The following is a 25,335-nucleotide window of genomic DNA, read 5'->3' on the forward strand; positions in this document are numbered from 1 at the left end:
ACTTTTATTTATCAAATCATTCTGTACTCAGATGCAACTGTTTGACACTATTCGCCTGCAAAGTAGTGTCCTTCAGCTTCTATACACCTCTCCCAACTCTGCCGCCACTTCTGGAAACACAACTGGAAAACCAGTTTTAGTATGCTGTGCAGCTCCTCCTAATTCTGCATAATGTCTTCCCTGTCCTGAAATCTGATCACTTTCAGAGTCTTTTTTTCAAATGGTTCAAATGGCTCTGAGCACTATGGGACTCAACTTCTGAGGTCATCAGTCCCCTAGAACTTAGAACTACTTAAACCTAACTAACTTAAGGACATCACACACATCCATGCCCGAGGCAGGATTCGAACCTGCGACCGTAGCGGTCACGCGGTTCCAAACTGAAGCGCTTAGAACCGCACGGCCACACCGGCCGGCTCTTTTTTTCAGTTTAGGCAAAAGCCAGAAGTTTCTAGGTGCTAAATCAGGGGAATAGGGAGGCTGCCAAACCACAGCCGTGTTGTGTTTGTCCAGAAAACTGAATTAATTGACGACGATGAGCAGGTGCGTTCCGTGGTGAAGGTGCGCACTGCCTGCTGCCCCAAGTCCTGCCGTTTGCGTCTCACTGCTTTACGAAGGCGACACAGAACATCTTGGTTGTACTCCTTACTATCATTAGTACCTTCTGGGATGTATTCGTCATGGAACACTCCATTGGAGTGCAAAAAGACGGTCAGCATGACTTTCTCATTACTGCGGATCTGTCTCGCTTTTTTGGATCTCGGGATGCTTCCAATGCGATGACTGGAACTTTATTTCTGGGCCGTGCTCATAAACCCAGGACTCATCCCCACTGATCACTGTGTTAAGAAAGTTGGAATTACTGTTCACAGTATACAGAATGCCCTGTGCGATCTCCGAACGAAGTTACTTCTGCTCAGTTGTTAGTAACTTCGACAGAAATTTTGCTGAGATCCTTCTGAAGTCCAAATGTTCCGTTAAAATGAAATGAATAGATCCAATACTAATTTTAACCTCTGCTGCAACTTCTCCGATATGATTCGTCTATCCCGCATCACCAGGGTCCTTAAGTGATCAACAGCAACCTCACTCATATGCGGAATGCTGAGGGCCTACATGAACGTGCTTCATTATTCTCTGATTAGTGGCTATCTTTGAAGCGGACGTACCACTCTTTTATTTGTGTCGTACCCACTGCTTTGTCCCCAAACACTTTTCAAACCTTGCGGATTGTTTAAACTTGAGCTTTGCCAAGCTTAAAACAAAAATTTATACAATAGCGGTGTTCCGCATTTTCTGTCATTTTTCCCACAACACAAAATCTGACGACTACCGCTTACACGTCTTTGCTAGTCGACGGCTAGCCTGCGACTGGTTGCTTCCGCAGTAGTGAAAAAATCAGGCATGTGCACTACGTGTGTCTACAAACAGAAGGGCGCGCGCACCTTGGTACCATTGTTGATTTCAACAATGAAAAATAAAGTCGGATACATTTTTAACAGCCCTTGTATATGTTGTCTCTTGTTGTTGTGGTCTTCAGTCCTGAGACTGGTTTGATGCAGCTCTCCATGCTACTCTATCCTGTGCAAGCTTCTTCATCTCCCAGTGCTTACTGCAAGCTACATCCTTCTGAATCTGCGTAGTGTATTCATCTCTTGGTCTCCCTCTGCGATTTTTACCTTCCACACTGCCCTCCAATGCTAAATTTGTGATCCCTTGATGCCTCAGAACATGTCCTACCAACCGGTCCCTTCTTCTTGTCAAGTTGTGCCACAAACTCCTCCCCAATTCTATTCAATACCTCCTCATTAGTTATGTGATCTACCCATCTAATCTTCAGCATTCTTCTGTAGCACCACATTTCGAAAGCTTCTATTGTCTTCTTGTCCAAACTATTTATCGTCCATGTTTCACGTCCATACATGGCTACACTCCATACAAATACTTTCAGAAACGACTTCCTGACACTTAAATCTATACTCGACGTTAACAAATTTCTCTTCTTCAGAAACGCTTTCCTTGCCATTGCCAGTCTACATTTTATAACCTCTCTACTTCGACCATCATCAGTTATTTTACTCCCCAAATAGCAAAACTCCTTTACTACGTATACAGTATACGTTAATTTATCGAATCAGTCCAGTGCAGCAGTTGCCTGCTGACCTTGTGTAATATAATCCCGCGTGTTTAGCCCATGCGGCCTCAGGTACGTAACCAGAGGCTTTGCTTACAAGAGCGGCTCCACACTGCAGTGTTTGTTTCTCCGCTGCGATCGCAAACGGAGTACCCGCCCGCTGCGTAAACTGTTTGGCCGAGAAGACGGGAGAGCACCGTTACGTCTGACCTTGACGTCGCTGTAACGGGGGCATCGGCGCTGCCACCGCGCGAGGCGAATGCACTGGCAGCGGCGCGCGGATTGCGTCCTTGCGGGCGGTTATAATACCAGCAAAGCCGTTTAGTCCAGTCACACTAGCCGGCCGCGGTGGCCGAGCGGTTCTAGGCGCTTCAGTCCGGAACCGCGCGACTGCTACGGTCGCAGGTTCGAATCCTGCCTCGGGCATGGATGTGTGTAATGTTCTTAGGTTAGTTAGGTTTAAGTAGTTCTAAGTTCTAGGGGACTGATGACCACAGCAGTTGAGTCCCATAGTGCTCAGAGCCATTTGAACCATTTTGAACCAGTCACACTGTCAGGACAAAGCCTATACCTTGCTAAAGGCCAGGTAGAAGTTAACTCGTTCATATGATTGGGAAGATTTGAAAACCAAGTTTTGCCAACAAATTTATGTAGGTTAAACTTTCTGTAGTCAAAAATCTTTGAAAATCTGGGACTTTCTCAGTTTTTTTTAAAAAAATCTCAATTTCTTGTGCTCCAATCGCTTTGGCGTCTATTTCCTTTTTAAAAGTGCACAAAATTATCTACAGATTTGTCTACAACAACTAGTTTCTGCACCCAAGTTTTTCAAACTTTGTGCAAAATGGCAAAATACCTAGGTTCTTGAAGTGCGGTCATAGTTTGAGAAGATGCCGACCTCCTTGCGCTCGTGACTCGTTTAGGCCAAGACATCGAAAATTTATTCTTTCTAAAGCCAGGAACTGCAGAAGACAAGTGGTTTTGCACTGCATCCTACAAATTCGTCATTGAACATATTCTTGTTCACTCATCGCATTAGTGGATGTACTAAAATATCTGCTTTTTACGGTCAAGGAAAAATGAGGTTTTGTAACATTAGTAAGAAACATGAAAACCTAAACTCTGCACTTGGTGCAGTCAAGGAACCAGACACTACCCGTGAAGAAATAATAACAGCTGTAGAAAAGTTTTAACGCATTGTGCGGACCCCTTCTTCAGTCGAAAATCCATGGCGGACCCCTAGTCAGTCAAAAGCACAGCAACTTTAAATTTCAGAGCGAAACCCATGGGAACTGAAAGCTTCTTAATGCAAGTGCCATGTTCCCACGTGAGAGCCACCTCACTTCTGTGTGGAGAAGCAGGAAACGATGAAGGCTTCCCATATCTTCACACAGTATTGTGAAAAGTCTTGACTTCAATGGCCTTGATTTTATGTAGTTAATGATTTGAATGGATTCGTCTAAAACTTTGTTGAACGAAACAGGAATTTGTTTCGTAGCTAAAGCGTATCTGTGGAGAGCACAACAACTACTGCTGCAATTCTTGACGTTTTATTTTATTTTCGTTATTGCTCCGACTGTAGGACCCGTCATAGCTTTTGCACCATTTGTGCACACATCTATGCAATCAGACCATGAAACTTCGTTAGTCATCAAAAATCATCCAATAGACGGAATATTTCAGCACCTGTTGTGTTGGCAGGTAGTGGTCTGCACAATAAGAGGTCCTCCTCAAAACATCCAGAATATTCATAACGGACAAAAGCCAATAAAATCGCTAATCCTGCAACATCAGTGGATTCATCTAGCTACAGAGAAAATGAATTGTGTTGGATGCGAGAAACAAGAGTGTCTTTCACATCATTTGACACGTCAACAATGCGTCTCTTGACAGTATTGTTTGATAATGGCACCAAAGATACAAGCTTTACTGCGTTTTCCTCTAGCATGCAAGAAATAATATCATTAACACACGGCTTTATGAGATTTTCTGCAATGGTATGAGCTTTGCCTGTTTTTGCCACTCGATAACTAACCAAGAAAGAAGCTTTTAATGAATTTTCATTAACTGTTTTTGCACGAGTTTTCATGCAATGCTGAGAAGCAGCTAGTTCAGCACTCTTCCTTTTGAAAAAATCGATGTCTTTAGCCTGGAAATGCGGGTGAATACCTTCAAAATGACGTCGCAATTGAACTGGAACCATTGAACTGTTCAGAAGGACTCGCGCACAAATTACACACTGAGCTTTACCCTCCTTTGTCTCCATAAAGCCCATTTCTAAATATCTTTCGTTGTACTTAGCTTCTTGGTTATTCCACTTCCACAGGATATTGCATATTGCAACCAATGGAGTACTTGCTGCGTTTACACGTAATAAATCCGGCTGTGGAGCTTCTTGTGATTGTTCTTCCTTTGGTCGTCCTCCCTCCTCATTCATTTCAACTGGAAACTTCCCTTGTTGTGAAGGCGATGGAGAACCTGCACCCTTCTTCAATGATACTTACTTCAGCCACCGATCCATGTTAGAAGTAATAAACTGGTCAAAAATCGACTTATGAAATAGGTAGTGCACTGACAAAGCAAGTTTAACATTTAATTATGCCTGGGGTCGCATACGAGCCAGCGAGCGCTGTGACTGGCCGACAAAGCTCGCTCCGCGCATGCGTAATGGGTTTCAGCGCATCTAGCGCCGTGAGCCGGCGTACAAATGACCCCCGCATTGTTGCGAAACAGTCGATCAGAGAAGCCGCATTCTCCGGCATTAAACTGCTTGGGAATACGACCTGAAGTAAAAGTACACGTTTTTCACACAAAAAAAACAGTGATGAATTTGATTTTCACATTTTTATTCAATAATTTTACTCATTCTTTTACACGAATTGGTGAAAGGTGGCCCCGGACCCCCTAGAAAGAGCCGGCGGACCCCCAAGGTGTCCACGGACCACACGTTGGGAAGCCCTGCTCTAGACAATCTGCAGTACCAACCATTTGCCAACTCTACCACAAAGAAAACTGAATCATGCAAGGTTGTCCACACGACATCATTTATTACGGAGTTACTAGCAAGTCCAATGAAGCTGAAAACGTCCTGAGAAATGGGATTAGAGTTCCAGTAGCCACGGTCAGAGACCTGTTGTAATGAGCTAAGATCCAACACCTGAGTTTGTTCTTCACGTTGTTTTGTGCTCATGTATGTTGAGCTGTGGCGAAGCGTATGAAGGAAACCCAGTTTGAAATATTCTTTCATTTGCAAGAGCTGTAGTGGAGACAACTGGCTCACTGTTGGAAGAACAGGTCGGTCTGCGACCTCCTCAGTCCACTTACCCTTATTCTACTATCAAGGCATTTCTGTGATATCGAGGAACTTGGTTAATCAAAACGTCGGAAGTGACTCACAAATCCACCTCAAGTCCGCCCAAGATTGAAGTGCCCTGTCAGAAGAACTGCGCACCCACAAGTGACAGTAGAAGCGTTAGTGAATGTTAATGCCTTCTTCATTTAATAAAGCTAGCTATGTTTCATTTCTATTGAACGGTCTCTTTATACAAGTATATTTAGCTACCAATTTCGATTTGCCCGTTTCAGCTAATAATTGTTCCGTTTTCTGTCATTGGTTATTTAATATATAAAATATAATAAGTAAATGATGTAGTTTTGTAAATGCGCATGGGTCACGGCTGAAATGTCTTCGACTATTGACACTCAGTAGACAGATGCTAGAGAACAAAAGATTATGTTTCACATACATATGCAAGTGTAACCTAAACGCATCAGGCGAATTAATATTAATCAAATATTAACCATAACATTAAAATATCCATAACTACGGAAATGTTACATATTCGAAAAATCTAAGACCAGTTTTAGAAATACCACAAAAATTCTTTTAAGGCGAGGCATTTTACGCATCATTGTACAGTCGTTTTAAATTTCGTAAAAAGTTATATTTATTTTATTTTGCTAAGATGGTAGAACAAAGTGTGAAGGGAATAGTGGACTCATATATTGTTTTTACCACATTAATATACATTACGATTAATTTAATATACGAAGGACAAACTCTGTTATGTAAAAAGTAATATAAATTAAAATAGTGCTCGCCATCAGACAGCTTAACCCCGCCATGAAGTACGTATTTATACTTCGTTTTTGCGATCTCACATCCCTTAAAATGGTGGGGAGAAGCATGTATATATACAGATTTTTAAGAGACATCACAGGTAATTTTGTTAATGTCGTTTTGACGGACAGTACCTGTTTTTTTTTTTTTTTGTAATTGTCTTCCATAGTTAGGTTGGCATCACTGAGAAAACATGGCCGGTAGCTCTTGATTTTGTGTCAGTATTTGTGAACTGTGATTACGTAGTAAATGTAATAATATAGAGACATGTTTTGACTAGTTTCTTGGTACATGGAACACAGTGCCAATACAAGTAAACCTTGGGATCAAACACCTGGGAAATATTGTAGCCTGTGTAATTCATCAGTTTTTCGATGAAACCCATAAGAAATGGATTTGTGACGTAGTAGTATATTGGATCAGAATTTAATCATTTATTGATCTCGAGTTTAGAAAACTCCACACTCTCCTCTTTGTATACCGTATTTTAGACACAAAAATGTTTATGAACTATTGAAATTACTCGAAAGACTAATGAAGAAAATATCGTAGTTCGTACCGTCCTGGAAATTGCAAAGAAATAGTGAACAGCTATGGGTTTCAGTCTTCTTCTTCTTCACTTAACAAATTAACGTAAAATATTCACATTCAGAGTTATCAACGGGGAATGGATTTAAGACAGGGAATTTTCGAATAGGAGGTAGCCGCATCGCTGCTGCTTTAAAACACCTCCCTTTAAATAACTCAGTGTCATGATTTAAGTTACAGTGGGGTCCACAGCCGTCATAAACGCTGACGCGCATGAAAAACTGCCGCTTTATACATGACGTTCAAATTTATTTCTTCTTTGCTACTAACTGTATTCGCAACACATTTCTCACACAATATCCACATACGCCGCTGAATGCACCTACAAAAATTTATCATTATGCGACGCATAGTTCAAGAAATTTGACATCAAATGCTTAGATGCTTGAAAAACTGTCGCATCATGCATGATGTTTTAATTTATTACTTTGTTTCTTCTAGCTTTATCCACAGCACGTTTACCAGGCAATATCCACAAATGTTGCTGAATGTACCTACAAAAATTTATCGTTATATGACACATAGTTCAGGAAATATGATGTCAGATACTCAGGTACATGAAAAACTGCCGCATCATGCCTGACATTTTATTTTCCGATTTCTTTCAAAATGTTCATATATGCGTGAATTCCTGAGGGACCAAACTGCTGAGGTCATCGGTCCCTAGACTTACACACTACTTAAACTAACTTCTGCTAAGAACAACACCCATGCCCGAGGGAGGACTCGAACCTCCGGCGGGAGGGGCCGCGCAATCCGTGACATGGCACCTCTAACCGCGCGGCAACTCCGCGCGGCGTCTTGTTTCTTTACTGCTGACTCTATTTACAACACATTTTGCGGACAGTAGACTCTTATACCACAGAATATACCTGCAAAATTATATTATTGTATGACACATATTTCAGGAGATACAAAGTCATAAGTATCGAGATGTGTGAAGATGTAATTGCAGGGTGAAATTCGCTAGAGCTACGGGGGAAATAAGTGTACAAATACGTTTGAAATATATTAAACGTTTGAAATATGTTTCACAAGTGCATATGTGGGAGAGCCACGGGTAAAAAGCTCATTCCAAACCCATGAAACGATTTCAATCAAATTTGGTACACATGTACTATCTGATCAAAAGTATCCGGACACCCCCAAAAAACATACATTTTTCATTTTAGGTGCATTGTGCTACCATATATTGCCAGGTAATCCATATCAGCGACCTCAGTAGTCATTAGCATCGTGAGAGAGCAGAATGGGGCGCTCCGCGGAAATCACGTACTTCGAACGTGGTCAGGTGATTGGGTGTCACCTGTGCCATACGTCTGCACGCGAGATTTCCACGCTCCTAAACACCCCTAGGTCCACTGTTTACGATGTGATAATGAAGTGGAAACGTGAAGGGACACGTACAGCAAAAACGCGCACAGGCCGACCTCGTCTGTTGACTGACAGAAACCGATGACAGTTGAAGAGGGTCATATTGTGTAATAGGCAGACATCTATCCAGACCATCACACAGAAATTCCAAACTGCATCAGGATCCACTGCAAGTACCATGACAGTTAGACGGGAGGTTATACAACTTGGATGTCATGGTCGAGCGGCTGCTCATAAGCTCCCATCACGCCGGTAAATGCCAAACGACGCCTCGCATGGTGGAAGGAGCGTAAACATTGGAAGAGTGGACAATGGAAAAACGTTGTGTGGAGTGACGAATCACGGTACACAATGTGACGATCCGATGGCGGCGTGTGGGTATGGCGATGTTATGTATGGTGTGGTCGTGTTTTTCATGGAGGCGGCTTGCACCCCTTGTAGTTTTGAGTGGCACTATCACAGCACAGGCCTACATTAATGTTTTAGGATCCTTCTTTCTTCCTACTGTTGAAGAGCGATTCGGGGATGGCGATTACATCTTTCAACACGAACGAGCACCTGTTCATAATGCACGGCCTGTGGCGGAGTGCCTACACGACAATAACATCCCTTTAAGGGACTAGGCTGCACAGAGTCCTGACCTGAACCCTATAGAACACCTTTGGCATGTTTTGGAACGCCGACTTCGTGCCAGAACTCACCGACCGACATCGATACCTCTCCTCAGTGCAGCACTCCGTGAAGAATGAGCTGCCATTCCCCAAGAAGCCTTCCAGCACCTGATTGAACGTGTGTCTGAGTGAGTGGAAGCTGTCATCAAGGCTAGGAGGGGGGGTGGGGGGCAACATCGTACTGAATTCCAGCATTACCGATGGAGGGCGCCACGAACTTGTAAGTCATTTTCAGCCAGGTGTCCGGATACTTTTGATAAAATAGTGTATTAGTTACTGTCTGGAAAGAAATGCTGTGGAGGTAACGAACATCAACCTCCTGCCGACCGGGGTGGCCGATCGGTTCTAGGCGCTACAGTCTGGAACCGCGCGACCGCTACGGTCGCAGTTTCGAATCCTGCCTCGGGCATGGATGTGTGTGATGTACATAGGTTAGGTTTAAGAATTTCTAAGTTCTAGGGGACTGATGAGCTCAGAAGTTAAGTCTCATAGTGCTCAGAGCCATTTGGACCATTTGAACCAACCTCCTGTTGCGATGAGGGTGATAACATGGAGAGAAGGGTGGGGGGGAGGGAGGAGGGGCAAACAGAGGGAAGGAAGATGTGGACAAAGATAAGGCGGAGGAGGAGATGGACAGAGACAGGGGAAAGGAAGAATGAAGTAATAGAAGACTGGAATAAATACTGTACATACCCGGACAGCGCCAGGTATTGAGCTAGTGAAAAATAAAAGGGAGCTTTAATCCTAACAATAACAGCCAGTCAATCAAGTCATTGACAAGAGCTGAGGAATTCGGACAGAAGCAGCCCTGTCCTGTTTCACGCGGCGGTGCATTCGCCCCGGACCGTAACGGCGTGGACAGGGCCGAACGGAGTGCGTCGCTTTTTCCGTGATGCGCCGCGTGTCAATGACCGCGGTTACCGTCACAGGCTGACCCGCACTCTCCGGTTTAACGCAGCGTGCAGTACGCAGTGGGTGCCCGACGCGAGCATAGGTTTCCCACTTTACGTAATGGGCGAGCGCGTCCACACTGCGCCGCGCTTGCGTAACACAAAAACGTGCGAGGGAGGGGAAAGGGGAGGGGGGAGCACCGCGCAGGCGCCGTGGAAGGACGATGCCCTCCCACTACCAGCCCTCATTCCCCTTCGGCTCCACGCCGCGCGGCGAAGGACTAGCAACAGCTGAGCTTGTGGGAACGCCGATATGCCGGGAGCTGCCGTCGTCGCGGAAGCACGAGTTCGAAGAACCGGGAAGGCCGATTGGTACCCAGTCGACGCATTTGTAACTGGTTCCACATCTGACAAACCAGTTGGAAAAACTTGAGCAGCTCAGCTGTTTAACGTGTACAGCGTGCGCCAGCAAAACGGTTCAAGATACCGAAATAAGGTTTTTTATGGAAATTGGTGATACATACAGTAGTCTTCTGAAAAGAGGGGCGAAGCTGTCTTCCCTCTTGCTCCCTTCGATTGCCATTGACCGTCAAAAAATTCCGTTACCAGTAGATTTCATTGTTAGGATTGTAAAGGGCGTGGCAGAAAAATGGGCTGTTTTGATTAGTCTCTGAAAGCGGAATGGTATTTGTGGTAACACTGAATGTCTTTTACGTTTCAGATAGGTTTTCCATTTGCTGAAATGCAGCACTGGAGCAGGTCTGAACGAGCAGTGGCTATGAAGGCCTTTTACGAAAACGGTGACTCTGTTGCTGTTGCTAGATGGGGCATTTCAATCTTAGACAGACTGATCCTGTACCATCGGCACATGCGGTCAGGCTATGTGAGAGAAACTATGGAGGAACAGGAAGTGCACTTAAGCTGAAATCTCCAGAAACGTCCAGGAGTTGTCGCTTACAGAAACGAATAAACGAGGTATAAAACGTTGTAACCAACAGTCCACAGCGTACTGTAAGACAAATTACAGCAGAAGTGGGTGTGTTCAGCCGTACTGTGCACAGAATTTTGCTGGATGATTTTGAGTTGCAACCGTACAAGATACAGGTTGTGGAACAATTAAATGAAGGTTATTATGAAAAACCAATGTCTCTCTCTCTCTGCTGAACTCTTGACTAAAATGAGAGACAATGAAGGCTTCTTGAATTTGCTATGGAGAGACGAGGCACATTTACTTCTCAGTGGTTATGCCAAAATACAAAACTGCTGTTACTGGTGCGAGGATAATCCTCAAGAACTCCTTCAACGCCCCTTACATAATCAGAAAAGACCGAGCGAGGTGGCGCAGTGGCTAGCACACTGGACTCGCATTCGGGAGGACGACGGTTCAATCCCGCGTCCGGCCATCCTGATTTACGTTTTCCGTGATTCCCTAAATCGCTCCAGGCAAATGTCGGGATGGTTCCTTTGAAAGGGCACGGCCGACTTCCTTCCCTGTCCTTCCCTAATCCGATGAGACCGATGACCTCGCTGTCTGGTCTCCTCCCCGAAACAACCCCAACCCATAATCAGAAAGCCACAGTGTCTTGCGCTGTCTCTTCAGTGGGCATAATCGACCTTTCTTTTTTGAGGATGTTCGTAGAAGAGCAACCACAATCACATCTCAGCGGTATACTGCCATGGTTGACACATTCCTCGCACCTGAACTTGAATAGTTTCCTGCGAATGACTACCGGTTTTGATTTCATCAAGATGGCGCTACGGCTCATTGGCTCAAATTTCAATGGCAGCAGTGCGCTGAGTGCTTGGTATTCACATCATTTCAAGGAATGGGGCATTTTATGGCCTCCAAGATCTCCCGTCTTATCTAATTGTGATTACTTTCTTTGGGGAGTCCTGAGGAGGGTGCCGCGCTTAAATCCGGAGAGATGAAACTTTGTTTTTAAACAAAATTTATTAAAACAAATTACAAAAGAGTAACATTACTCGAGGTGACCCCCGTCAGCCGCAATGACCTCCTCCAATCTTGTCCTGAAGCGCTCGCAAGCACGCTTTAAAACAGCGCTGTCCATATTAGCGAATGTTGCTTCGATAGCGGTGCGCAGAGATGCGGCATTAGGGTACCTCGTCTAATTGGTAACTTTCAACGATGCTCGAAGTATAGTAGTCGACGTGGTTCAAATACGGGCTACTGGGGGGGCCAGAACTCCTTTGACCGGAAGAAATGGCTCTGAGCACTATGGGACTCAACTGCTGTGGTCATCAGTCCCCTAGAACTTAGAACTACTTAAACCTAACTAACCTAAGGACATCACACACATCCATGCCCGAGGCAGGATTCGAACCTGTGACCGTAGCAGTCGCACGGTTCCGGACTGCGCGCCTAGAACCGCGAGACCACCGCGGCCGGCTGACCGGAAGATGTCAACGTTATCTGAAAGCCAGTTTTGCACTAAAAGGCTCAAATGACGTCCCCCTCTGCCATCCGACGCATTGTTCGCTCGCTGACACACCATACTGACGCCAATTTCCTCAGCGATAGCCCCGGGTCCTCGGAAATCAGCGCCTGAGCCTTTTCGATTACTGCTGCAGTTCGTGATACGCGTTTCCTCGAATGAGGTTTCCTCGCCGGGTAGCAGAAACTTCCCCAGACTTCTCCGAAGCATTACACTTGGCCACAATATCTATAAAAAGTTGATCTCCAGTATCCGAAGAATCGAACTATTTCAGTGGGCGAACGCCACTTTCATAATCGCGGCTCTTCGGTTGTACTCTGCACATGTCCGTAACATCTCGGCCATTTTGAGGTTCTGACTGTTTCCTAGATGCCTTGGCTTTCAAGAACGCCAATCGCGACCTCTGGCGGATCTACGATATGGCGGGAAACTCAAATTGAAATTTGTCCGGATCGAAGCGACGCTTCCGGAACTGAAAGACACCATTCGTGCAGAAATCAGAATCATTCCTATGCAGATGCTTGAACGTGCCGTGAACGATTTACATCACAGATTGTCTGAGTCACAACGCAACAGTGGTGATCTGCAAGACATAATTTTCAAAACACGAGCAGTGCGTAAATGGCAATACGAATGGGCTTCATTATTGGTTTGCAGTATAATCCTCGGCCCGTTTCGCTAGCTCCAAATCGGCTCGATTTTCTGCCACACCCTGTATTTATTTGTTTACCAGATGTGACCTCGGTCTTTTATTTTCTGTATGCAGCAATAGTCGGGAAGACGATAAAATGCATGCAGACATGACATCTAGGGGCACGGAAAACATCGATACTTCTTGGTATCAAATGGTTCAAATGGCTCTGAGCACTATGGGACGTAACAGCTGAGGTCATCAGTCCCCTAGAACTTAGAACGACTTAAACCTAACTAACCTAAGGACAGCACACACGTCCATGCCCGAGGCAGGATTCGAACCTGCGACCGTAGCGATCACGCGGTTCCAGAATGAAGCGCCTAGAACCGCACGGCCACACCGACCGGCCCTTCTTGGTATCGAGTATTTTCATCTCGATATCGGTACATTTTTACTCGATATTTTTGAACTGATGCCATAGACTTTGTCTCTTAGCTTCTGATACGGTAACAAATTAATCTCTTCACAGTTACAGTGAGTTGATGCGACTTTCATGTTTCTATCAAAATATAATGGCTAGGGGAGATAGACGGTGCCAGCCGGTGTGGTCGAGCGGTTCTAGGCGCTTCAGTCTGGAACCGCACGACCGCTACGGTCGCAGGTTCGAATCCTGCCTCGGGCATGGATGTGTGTGCTGTCCTTAGGTTAGTTAGGTTTAACTAATTCTAAGTTCTAGGGGACTGATGACCTCAGATGTTAAGTGTCATAGTCCTCAGAGCCATTTTGATAGACGGCAATGTGACTGCAGAAAGAATCGCCGTCAAGCACACATTTTCACAGTGACTACCGGGCTACGCAGAGGGCCGAGTTGCTAGAACAACGTGAGTAATCTTCCGCAGTCCATACCTCCCAAAGACGCGTGAAATGGCGGCTCGGCGGCAGTTTTGTGGACCTTACCCAGACGTTAAACGACGCGGGAACAGCGGGCCGGCTGATGGCAGCGAGCCACGAATTTCGGCGAAAAAAGAAGAGGTCGGTGGCGGACGAGGACTCCCTTCACCGACAACGGGAACCACACAGCGCAGCGGCGGCTCTAGCTGGCGCTTCCCGAGTCGACGCTCGCGCGACACCCAAAATAGACTGGTGGGCCAACTGGGGCGTCTTCCCGGGGTCCGGCCGCAGGGGGTCTTCACCTCGGCCCGCCGTGTCAGACCAAGACCGACTCAAAGGAAGGCCTCGGCGCTTGTTCGTGACGTCACGTCAGCTAGGCACGGCGAACGCCAGGTCTGTTGCAGGCATACTCATAATGGTGGTGTCTCCCTCTCTGACAGAGGAAAATGTGAAACTATTGGCGGTAGTTGACCAGCACACATTGTTCTGAGAGATTTCTGCAATCAGTTAATTGTGCAATTCATTACACTTCTTAACAAAAGGTGTACTCCTGAACTTAAATTTCCACCTGTTTTAAGGATTGACATACAAAAACAACTTCATTGTCCAGCAGCATCAGAATTCGTGCTTCTTTACCTTATTTGTAAATCTGAGGAAGTTACGTTTGTACTGAGTTGCTTTTACAAGAAACTGTGAACGTATTGGTGCTCTTCTTTAGGTATCTTGATTGACTATGGGGTGAGGAGCACTGAATGTTAATGAAATATCTTGCGATTGTACACGTTGGGGGAGGGGGTTGGGGACAGAAGAAGAGGCAAAAGAGAGATACTTGTTTTATCAAATAATTTTTTTTATCTTATAAAGTTTCTCCTTTCAGTTGCAAGAGGGGAATATTTATCTTTTCTAATGTGCATAAACACAAAAACAAAACCTTACAAAAGATTCCACCGTAAATGCTACATTTTCTTCCCACTGTCACCTTGCAAAACACATTGTTTATGAACCAGCTTGGTTTCATCGTAAATGGTGACACTTTTGAATATGGTTAGGCATATTTCTTAACAAATTATCCAGGTAAGTCTGTGGGATATTGTCCCACTCTTTCCCAGCGGCCTCTATGTGGCCCTGTAAGGTCTCTGGTTGGACTGGGCGATTGCAAACCGCTCGTTTTAGCAAGGCCCACGCATTCTCAATGCGGTTGAGATCTGGAAAATATGTAGACCATTCCTTCCGACTGACTAAATGCCCCACTACGAAGGTGACGATGGGGCCGTGCATTTTCATCCGTCAGCGTGCATCCCACTCCAGTATGTTCAGCAATTGGAACCACAATCCGTGCAAGTAGCCGGCCGGACTGGCCGAGCGGTTCTAGGCGCTACAGTCTGGAACCGCGCGACCGCTACGGTCGCAGGTTCGAATCCTGTCTCGGGCATGGATGTGTGTGATGTCCTTAGGTTAGTTAGGTTTAAGTAGTTCTAAGTTCTAGGGGACTGATGACCATAGCAGTTAAGTCCCATAGTGCTCAGAGCCATTTGAACCATTCGTGCAAGTATGTCGTCACAATACTTCAAATTAGTCATCCTCCCTGCGGCCATATATGATTCCACCCCAAAGCATGACTGAACCGCCTTGACGAGGATGGTGGTCTACGATACAGTTAGGGTGTAAACATTATCCTTTTGCCTCCGCTCACAAATATTAGTATTGTCAGGGTCTAGGCTGATATCCGTCTCGTCGGAAAAGAAGGTTGTGTTGCACTGCTTGGTAGCCCACAAAGAGTGATGTCGAGGCCGTACGACACGAACCCTTGTCTTTTGGCACGTAATCCCTACTCATGGCGCCTATTTGTGTCGACAATTGCGCTCCTGTAGCTGTTTGGAACTGCCGCCGTTGACGTGTAGCACTGTGTTGGGAGTTTCTGCTTGCTGTTATACGCAGATATCATTCTCACACACCTACTGTTTTTCTTCCTCGACCACTTCTGTGACGATTCTCAACTGATGCTGTCGCTGTCACTTTGACTCACAGCGACATTCGCTGCGACGTCCATCTGTCTCATTTTAGAGTGACACCACGAAGCCTCTCATCGTACGTTAATGTTGTCCGAACCATAGGGAAGCAATACAATTCTTGTAATGACACACAGCACAAGCACTGCAACACGCTTACCACAGACTGCACATACTGCCCCCTGACGGTAGAAACATCGGACTTTTATCGCTAGAATTACATTACAAACAAACAGCTATATTAACGTAACGTACACTGAAGAGCCAAAGAAACTGGTACACCTGCCTAATATCGTGTAGGGACTCCGCGAGTACGCAGAAGAGCCGCATGGATTTGACTAATGCCTGAAGTAATGCTGGAGGGAACTGATACCATGAATCCTGCAAGGTTGTCCATAAATCCGTAAGAGTACGAGGGGTTGGAGATCTCTTCTGAGCAGCACGTTGCAAGGCATCCCAGATATGCTCAATACTGTTCATGTCTGGGGAGTTTAGTGGCCAGCGGAAGTGTTTAAACTATACTCATCCATTGTTCAATAATGAGAGCGCTCAGAAACTTCCTCGAAGTTGACATATAAGTTCAAACTTTTTCTGACTTAAGTGCTTACCGTCAAATGTTTTACCACATTAACTCATTTGCAAAATATAAGTTTGAAGCTGTTTTATACATGGGAGTTTGACTCTTTAAAGAATCGGGAGTGTACTGGTTACTGACTCGACTTTAACGCTTTTGTCTGAACAATAACCGCTCCCATCATAGCACTATCCCACTCCATCGTTCAGACACTTCCTCGAAGTCCTTCTTAGTAGGAGGAATCCGACTGCGAAATAACCCCCGCATTATTTTAATGAACTAAATAACATCTCCAGCTTTCGAAGACAGGTAATGACACATCTACTAAAACAACAATAAGGATAACCATTGTCCCTGTGCCGGCCGCCGTGGCCGAGCGGTTCTAGGCGCTACAGCCTGGAACCGCGCAGGTTCGAATCCTGCCTCGGGCATGGATGTGTATGATGTCCTTAGGTTAGTTAGGTTTAAGTACTTCTAAGTTCTAGGGGACTGATGACCTCAGCTGTTAAGTCCCATAGTGGTCAGAGCCATTGTCCCTGTACGCACTCTTTAGCCTTGTACATCCGTCTTGATAATGTATAAAATGGACGCATACCTCTTAAATACAGTGCGAGTTCAGTTCTATATAACACTTCTTTCCGATTTTTCGCGTTTCCAAACCTGCTGACTTCAGATACATGCATCCTTGGAAAACAATGACGAATACTCGCAGCATAGATTTGAATGGTATGCTGCAGAACTGCAATATGACAGCACAGAGGGCTAAGGTCGCCTATTCTCACGGTGTCTGATTTTTTTGTGAGGTTTTGTGAAAGGTTTTGTCTATGTCGCTCCCTTCCAGTAGCTTCGGGTGAACTCCAACGCCGATTGGCAAGCACAGTGAATGTCGTAATTCCAGACATGCTCGCAAAAATTTGTGACGAATGTAATTATCGCCTGGATGTTTTTTGTGCGTCTGGTGGAGGGAAGTTTGAAGGTTTGTGAAAACTTGGATCCAAAACATAATTGCTAAACCTACACCGAGGATGTGCGTCCATGCGTGTAAAAGGTATACCTTTTGAAAATTAAAAGTAAACATTGTGGCCCTTTGTTTAAGTTAAAATTTATCCAAAATTTCTATCTTCAAGCAAGAAGAGGATTTAGTTTCATGAAATCGGATGAATATTTTTGAAACACTTCGAAATTAATTCGCTGACAGCGAATTCCTTGACATTAGGTCTGTGTCTAGTACCTCATTTGCGCCGCGCCGGGACTCGAATCCGCATTTCGTGTTTATCGGGAGCGGTAGCCTTAACAATTTTGGCTATCCGTGCACGCTTCCCGGACCGACCCAAACTTCTGTATGTTACACTGCCCACATCCTTATGTCTTAGCCCACTAAATTTATCACCTAATGCTGGCAGCATTACTTGTATTACCGCAGCAGGGAGAACGAGGAAATGAGACCAGTGTTGTTATCATTGTGTGACCGCCTAGGCTTGTAATACTTACTTGCATGTCTGAAAGAGCAGGCACTGTTTGACGATCCAATGCTGTGCGAAACATTTTCGAAATTAATCTACAGACGGCGAATTCCTTGACATCGGCCGTATTTGATATACACGAGGTGCATTCAGGTTCTAAGGCCTCCGATTTTTTTTCTAATTAACTACTCACCCGAAATCGATGAAACTGGCGTTACTTCTCGACGTTATCGCCCTGCAGACGTACACATTTTTCACAACGCTGACGCCATGATTCCATGGCAGCGGTGAAGGCTTCTTTAGGAGTCTGTTTTGACCACTGGAAAATCGCTGAGGCAATAGCAGCACGGCTGGTGAATGTGCGGCCACGGAGAGTGTCTTTCATTGTTGGAAAAAGCCAAAAGTCACTAGGAGCCAGGTCAGGTGAGTAAGGAGCATGAGGAATCACTTCAAAGTTGTTATCACGAAGAAACTGTTGCGTAACGTTAGCTCGATGTGCGAGTGTGTTGTCTTGGTGAAACAGCACACGCGCAGCCCTTCCCGGACGTTTTTGTTGCAGTGCAGGAAGGAATTTGTTCTTCAAAACATTTTCGTAGGATGCACCTGTTACCGTAGTGCCCTTTGGAACGCAATGGGTAAGGATTACGCCCTCGCTGTCCCAGAACATGGACACCATCATTTTTTCAGCACTGGCGGTTACCCGAAATTTTTTTGGTGGCGGTGAATCTGTGTGCTTCCATTGAGCTGACTGGCGCTTTGTTTTTGGATTGAAAAATGGCATCCACGTCTCATCCATTGTCACAACTGACGAAAAGAAAGTCCCATTCATGCTGTCGTTGAGCGTCAACATTGCTTGGCAACATGCCACACGGGCAGCCATGTGGTCGTTCGTCAGCATTCGTGGCACCCACCTGGATGACACTTTTCGCATTTTCAGGTCGTCATGCAGGATTGTGTGCATAGAACCCACAGAAATGCCAACTCTGGAGGCGATCTGTTCAACAGTCATTCGGCGATCCCCCAAAACAATTCTCTCCACTTTCTCGATCATGTCGTCAGCGAGCCCGAGGTTGTTTCGGTTTGTTGTCACACGATGTTCTGCCTTCATTAAACTGTCGCACCCACGAACGCACTTTCGACACTTCCATAACTCCATCACCACATGTCTCCTTCAACTGTCGATGAATTTCAATTGGTTTCACACCACCTGCAAATTCAAAAAATGGTTCAAATGGCTCTGAGCACTATGGGACTCAACTGCTGTGGTCATTAGTCCCCTAGAACTTAGAACTACTTAAACCTAACTAACCTAAGGACATCACACACATCCATGCCCGAGGCAGGATTCGAACCTGCGACCGCAGCAGTCGCGCGGTTCCGGACTGAGCGCCTTAACCGCGAGACCACCGCGGCCGGCCCCGCAAATTCAGAAAAAATGATTGCACACTGTTCAAGTAAGGAAATCGTCGCCATTTTAAGTATTTAAAACAGTTTTCATTCTCGCCGCTGGCGGTAAAGTTCCATCTGCCGTACGGTGCTGCCATCTCTGGGACGTATTGACAATGAACGCGGCCTCATTTTAAAACAATGCGCATGTTTCTATCTCTTTCCAGTCCGGAGAAAAAAAATCGGAGGCCTTAGAACTTGAATGCACCTCGTATCTGCTACGGTCCGTCAAAAATTTTCGTATGACGTATTGGGTAGTAGATCTATAGCTAAAACAGCTGACGTCAAGGAATTCGCTGTCAGAGAATTAATTTAGAAAATACACGGACGAGCCAAAGCATTATGATGACTGCCCACAGCGACGCTGGATGGCGGCTGGTGGTGTTGCGGGCACCTGCGCGGTAACAACAGTATGTGAGAGGAGCAGATACGACTGGGGGATCACCCTAGTGAAGACCCGGGCTGCAAATGAGGAATCCACTGAGAAAAGAGACTTTTAAAAAGGGCAGTTTATTAACATGCATACTGTGTGAACAAGTATGGCAAACGGCGAAGCTGGTGGAATGTTCACGTGCTACTGTCTCGGGCATCTACGGAAAGCGGTAGGAGAACAGCGAAACTACTGCTAGACGCTAAGTGGTTGGACGTCCACGACTCTTCACAGAATGTGGGCTTCGGAGGCTTGTGTGGTTATCTTTGGCATCTCTGCCGAAAGAGCATAATGCTGGTGCACGCTCAAGTGTTTCAGAGCACATCGTTCGTCGTTCATTGTTGAACATGGAGCTCAGCTGCAGACCACCCCTATGCGTTCACACGTTGATCCTACGAAATCGTCAATTATTACTGCAGTGGGCACGGGACCATCGGGATTCGAAAAAATGGTTCAAATGGCTCTGAGCACTATGGGACTTAACGTCTAAGGTCATCAGTCCACTAGAACTTAGAACTACTTAAACCTAACTAACCTAAGGACATCACACACATCCATGACCGAGGCAGGATTCGAACCTGCGACTGTAGCGGTCACGCGGTTTCAAACTGACGCGCTTAGAACCGCACGGCCACACCGGCCGGCACCATCGGGATTCGACCGCCGATCAAAGGAATCACATTTTTGCTACACTTGGTCGATGGTCGCCACAAACACCGTCATCGAGACGGACGGCGGCTCGAAACGTGCAGTGCGTCACGGACGCAGGATGGTGCGAACAGTATTACGCTATGGGAGACATTCTCCTGCGCTTGCATGGACCTATGGTAGTACTCGAAGACACGTTGACAGCTGCAAACCATCTGCATCACTTCATGTTTGATATCTTCCTCGACGGCGATGTCATCTTTCAGCATTACAGTTGTCTGTGTCTCGGAGCCAGAACTGTGCTACAATGGTTTGAGGAGCATTATAGCGAACTCAAGTTGATGACTCGGCGACCAGATTCGCGTGATGTAAACCTGTGGATCCCATCTGGGTCGCTATCGGGCGCCATCACCTCGTACGAAAATCAGTGGCCCGTTATTTACGCGAATTACATGACCTGTGTGTAGACATCTAGTGCCAGATACCTTCACAAATCTACCAATAAACTGTCGGATCGGTGATACGCAGAAACAGCGATGTATTTCGTTCCAAAGACGGACCGACAAGCTATTAAACAGGTGGTCATTATGTTTTGGCTCATCAATGTATTTCGCACAGCTGTGGATCGTCAAACAGCGTCTGTTCTTTCAGACATGTAAGTAAGTATTTTTGAAACATCCTGTGTATTTTTCCCCAAGGCATTTATACCAAGGAGCACGTGCCTCGCACGCGTTAGTCATTGAAGACCTGCTAACGCATGAAAAATTAATTCCCTACTATTGCTTCCTTATCTCAAGATACTCAGATTTGGACCCTAAGAAGTCTGTAAAATTTTTGAGTCTGAAGTTTGGGCCATTCTGTACTTGAAAGAAATTCTGTGAGATAGAGATTTTGTTACCAGTGGAGGATGTAGGGACGTTGCCGAACGGCTATCGTCAAGACGACGCCCGTCATGAAGATGGGAGACTGTAGGATATTATTTTACTTCGTTCTCTCTCTCTCTTTCTGTGCAGCTAACGACGAGATGATATACATGAGCGAGCGTGCGGAAGTGCGTAGTCAGTTGCGTCTCGCACTCGGTGACGCGGGCGCGCGCTCGTACTTCGGGGAAGTGCTGTACAGGGAAGTGCTGCACAGACTGTGATGCAAGTGTCGCCTCGGCTAGATCCGGAAGCGGAGGGCGACGGAAGGAGTCGCCGCGGTCGGCGCCACGAGTTCAACGTCCTGCTGGTGACTTCCCAGATCTTCCGTCGCCACCTCACTAATCTCCCCGAATACCCGGCCGAGATTGGACCGGCTGCTGTTTAAAAATACAGCGCGTGGCCACGCAGCCTCACTGGTAGGTGGGAGGAGGGGGAGGGGCAGGCGGGACACGCCGCGGGTCATCGGAGTGCACGAGTCTCGGGAGCGGCCCTTCCTTCCCTCCGGTACCAGCGTCCCCGTGGCGTCGTGCCAACTTTGCCTAGTATTCCCACTATCACCACATTCCACTCTTGGAGCTTCGTTTGGCACTTACTGAAGGTGTTTCTCACAATCTAAAAGATGCAGCCCGCCTTCTACCCTGATATAAATGTGATACACCTTAAACACTTAGACGGACCAAACTGGAATTCCAGTGTTACATGCCTGTGGGTTATGTCGATTGAAATTTCAAGGCTAGCTTGTTTTTAGTACAGAGAGAGCCATTTCTACAGGTGGACTGATGGCTTGAAGGGTGTTAGGGAATAAGAGACTCTTATGTGAAGAAATGAAGAAGAATTGCATTATATGCTGAATGGAATGAACAATATAATGAGTACAGAATATGGATTGAGAGAAAATCGAAGAAAGATGAAGGTAATGAGAAGTAGCATAAACTGGAACAGCGAGAAACTTAATATCAGGCTTGGTGGCCACGAAGTAGATGAAGTTAAGGATTTCTGTTACCTAGGCAGCAAAATACCCAATGACGGACGGAGCAAGGAGGACACCAAAAGCAGACTAGCAATGGCAAAAAGGTCATTCATGGCCAAGACAAGTCTACTATTATCAAACATAGTGCTTGAGTAAAAAATTTCTGAGAATGTACGTTTGGAGCGCAGCATTGTATGGTAGTGAAACATGGGCTGTGGGAAAACCGGAACAGAAGATGGTTCAAATGGCTCTGAGCACCATGGGACTTAATTTCTAAGGTCATCAGTCCCCTAGAACTTAGAACTACTTAAACCTAACTAACCTAAGCACATCACACACATCCATGCCCGAGGCAGGATTCGAACCTGCGACCGTAGCTGTCGTGCGGTTCCAGACTGCAGCGCCTAGAACCGATCGGCCACCCCGGCCGGCGGAACAGAAGAGAATCAAAGTATTTGAGATGTGGTGCTACAGGCGAACATTGAAAATTAGGTGGACTGATAAGGTAAGGAATGAGGAGGTTCTGCACAGAGTCGGAGAGGAAAGGAGTATGTGGAAAACACTGATGTGGAAAAGGGACAGGATGATACACATCTGTGAAGACATCAGCGAATAACTTTCATGGTATTTGAGGGAGCTGCAGAGGGCAAAAACTGTAGACGAAGACAGATATTGGAATACATCCAGCAAATAATTGAGGGCATAGGTTGCAAGTGCTACTCTGAGATGAAGAGGTTGGCACAGGAGAGAAATTAGTGGCGAGCCGCGTCAATCCAGTTAGAAGACTGATGACTCCCCCCCCCCCCCCTCCCACTCCAAAAAAAAAACGCCATCTGTTGGTGTTGCATACAAAACTGTAGACTGAACTACCCCCCTGCAGCATGTACATTTCAGTTGGGTGATGAGAGCCTAAAAATCATTGCGACAGGAATAGAAGGTGCAATAAACTCAAGAGCCGTCATTCAAGGTGAGATATGGCACTGACGCCGGCTCACTTCCTAACTGGTGGCAAAATAGTAACTATTCCATGTAGGACAGAACCAGCAACTAGAATGGATCTTGCCAAGGAGTTCCGTTTAGGTAAACGGTCAACGAGGACATCTGGCGTAGGTGGAAAAATGAATATCTCCAGCTGCTAAAAAGCTACCACGAGGTGAACGGATACACCTCAAGAAAGCCAAGAGTTGAAGTCGTTCTACTGAAGGAGGACATCAAACCACGGCGCTTGTGGAAGAAAGCAGTGGTAGAAGAGGTGCGGCACGGCCGAGACCATAAAATAAGATGCACCATTCTCTGGCAGCCGGATGGCTCGAAGATATTTCGACCAGTGCAGTTGCCCATCCCCTCGAGGTAGACCAGGGTACGGGAAGGATATTGGGGAATAAGAGACTCTTACGCCATCTGTTGGCGTTGTATCTGTAGACTGTGCTGCCTTCTGCAGCGCTTGTGACTGGAACTGTAATGCTGGTACACTTCTGTATTGACAAATCAATACTTCCCGCCTCCTTTTACACTAGCGGATCCGCCTCCCGTGATATCTAGTAGTTCGAGTCCACAGTGTGTAAGGGTGTCCGGATGCTTTTGATCAGATAATGTACACGACAGTAGCATACGGTTTCAGACCTCGTGAAGGGGAAGAATAATGGACGTTTGGTTGATCTAGGTGCGAGGGTGCAAGAAGGGATGGTGACGCGTCGTACCTGTGGTGGTGCCGTGATGCAGCGTGTGGTGAGGCACCCGGGAACAGCCCCCGGCTCTGGTGCAGCGCAGTTCCAGCTCCAGTTGCAACAGCTGGAGACTACCGCACGCCTCCACGTCCACGCCGCTGCTGCTGGAACGAGAGGACGCAACGTTACTGGAGGCTGCCGCCAACTGCTTAATATGCGCAGCGTCTGCAGATGCCGCGCAGTAGACTAACGAGATAAGTGGCAGACGATTGCTGGATTTCTCTGTTGCCAGCAATGTTTAATCGTACAGTGCGGGCACGGTGAAGGGACGCAACGAGTAGCGATCGGGCACTCGTTAGAAGTCGGAAGACTTACGTGGGGACCTTATGCTCGTTTCGTTACAGGTTCGTTCAGTAAGCGTCACAGAGATGCAGTGAAATCGCTGCGAGACAGGCGTTCTGCATCACGGTTTCGTCTTACTGTTAATGTTCCGAGAGTGCAAGTGCCTAGAATAGTCAACCAATGTATTGCTTCGTCCTAGATGTAAATTTCGCGAAAAGGCCGTGAAGCTAAAATTGGATGGATTCGATCTCACTTGGAGACTTACTGATAATAGTTCTTCACGCCAATGGTTCGCGACTGGAATAGGAAAAGGGGGAAAATGACGGTGGTGTATCAAGTACCCTCCGCCTCACACTGTGATATGATTGCCGGAGTTTAGATGCAGATCTGAATGAGATTTTAAGGTTAGTGCCCAGATAACGAGTTTCTAAAGCGAAACAACGCAGTTTTCAATAAAACTAAAAGGAATCGCATTTGAAGATGAGAATATTTCCGAGCGCTGTTAAGCATGAAACGTTACTGACACATTAATACACACGTAGGTAGGCAAATGCACAGCTTAATAGGATTTTAGTCGTAAAGTAGTTGGTTCGAATGTCGCTAGTAGGATATATTTCTTTTACTTTTAATTACGTTCCATATTTATTAAAAATGAAAATGTTACTTACCAAATATTTAATCATATTTTTCTAATAAAAATAACATCTTTTTGTTAAATACTACTGGTATGAAAACGCTAGCATTACAATAAATAAAACTTGCTACAAGAGCGGCGCGGGATTAGACGAGCGGTGTAAGGCGCTGCAGTCATGGGTTGTGCAGCTGGTCCCGGCGGAGGTTCGAGTCCTCCCTCGGGCATGGGTGTGTGTGTTTGTCCTTGGGATAATTTAGGTTAAGTAGTGTGTAAGCTTAGGGACTGATGACCTTAGCAGTTAAGTCCCATAAGATTTCACATACATTTGAATACATTTGCTACAAGAATGCAAAATACCGAATAGAAAATCAAATATTTTTTTTATTTCTAGAGGCTGAACAGTATTATTGATGTATATATTTTTTTCAGTTTAACAAAAAAGTGTTTCGCATGTCTGTATGAAATTTTAATTCTATT

General features: G+C 45.8%; 1 protein-coding gene across 1 annotated transcript in view; it reads right to left on the reverse strand.

The window, feature by feature from the left end:
• LOC124712066 overlaps positions 1–25,335 on the reverse strand; it is a 256,717-nt gene that overhangs the window by 34,992 nt on the left and 196,390 nt on the right. Inside the window, exon 2 of the mRNA XM_047242361.1 lies at positions 23,916–24,046. Within this exon, the coding sequence (XP_047098317.1) occupies positions 23,916–24,046 (131 nt within the window). The remainder of the gene's footprint in view (positions 1–23,915; positions 24,047–25,335) is intronic.

The sequence above is a fragment of the Schistocerca piceifrons genome, chromosome 8 (assembly GCF_021461385.2).
Source record: "Schistocerca piceifrons isolate TAMUIC-IGC-003096 chromosome 8, iqSchPice1.1, whole genome shotgun sequence".
Taxonomy (NCBI): Eukaryota; Metazoa; Arthropoda; class Insecta; order Orthoptera; family Acrididae; genus Schistocerca; species Schistocerca piceifrons.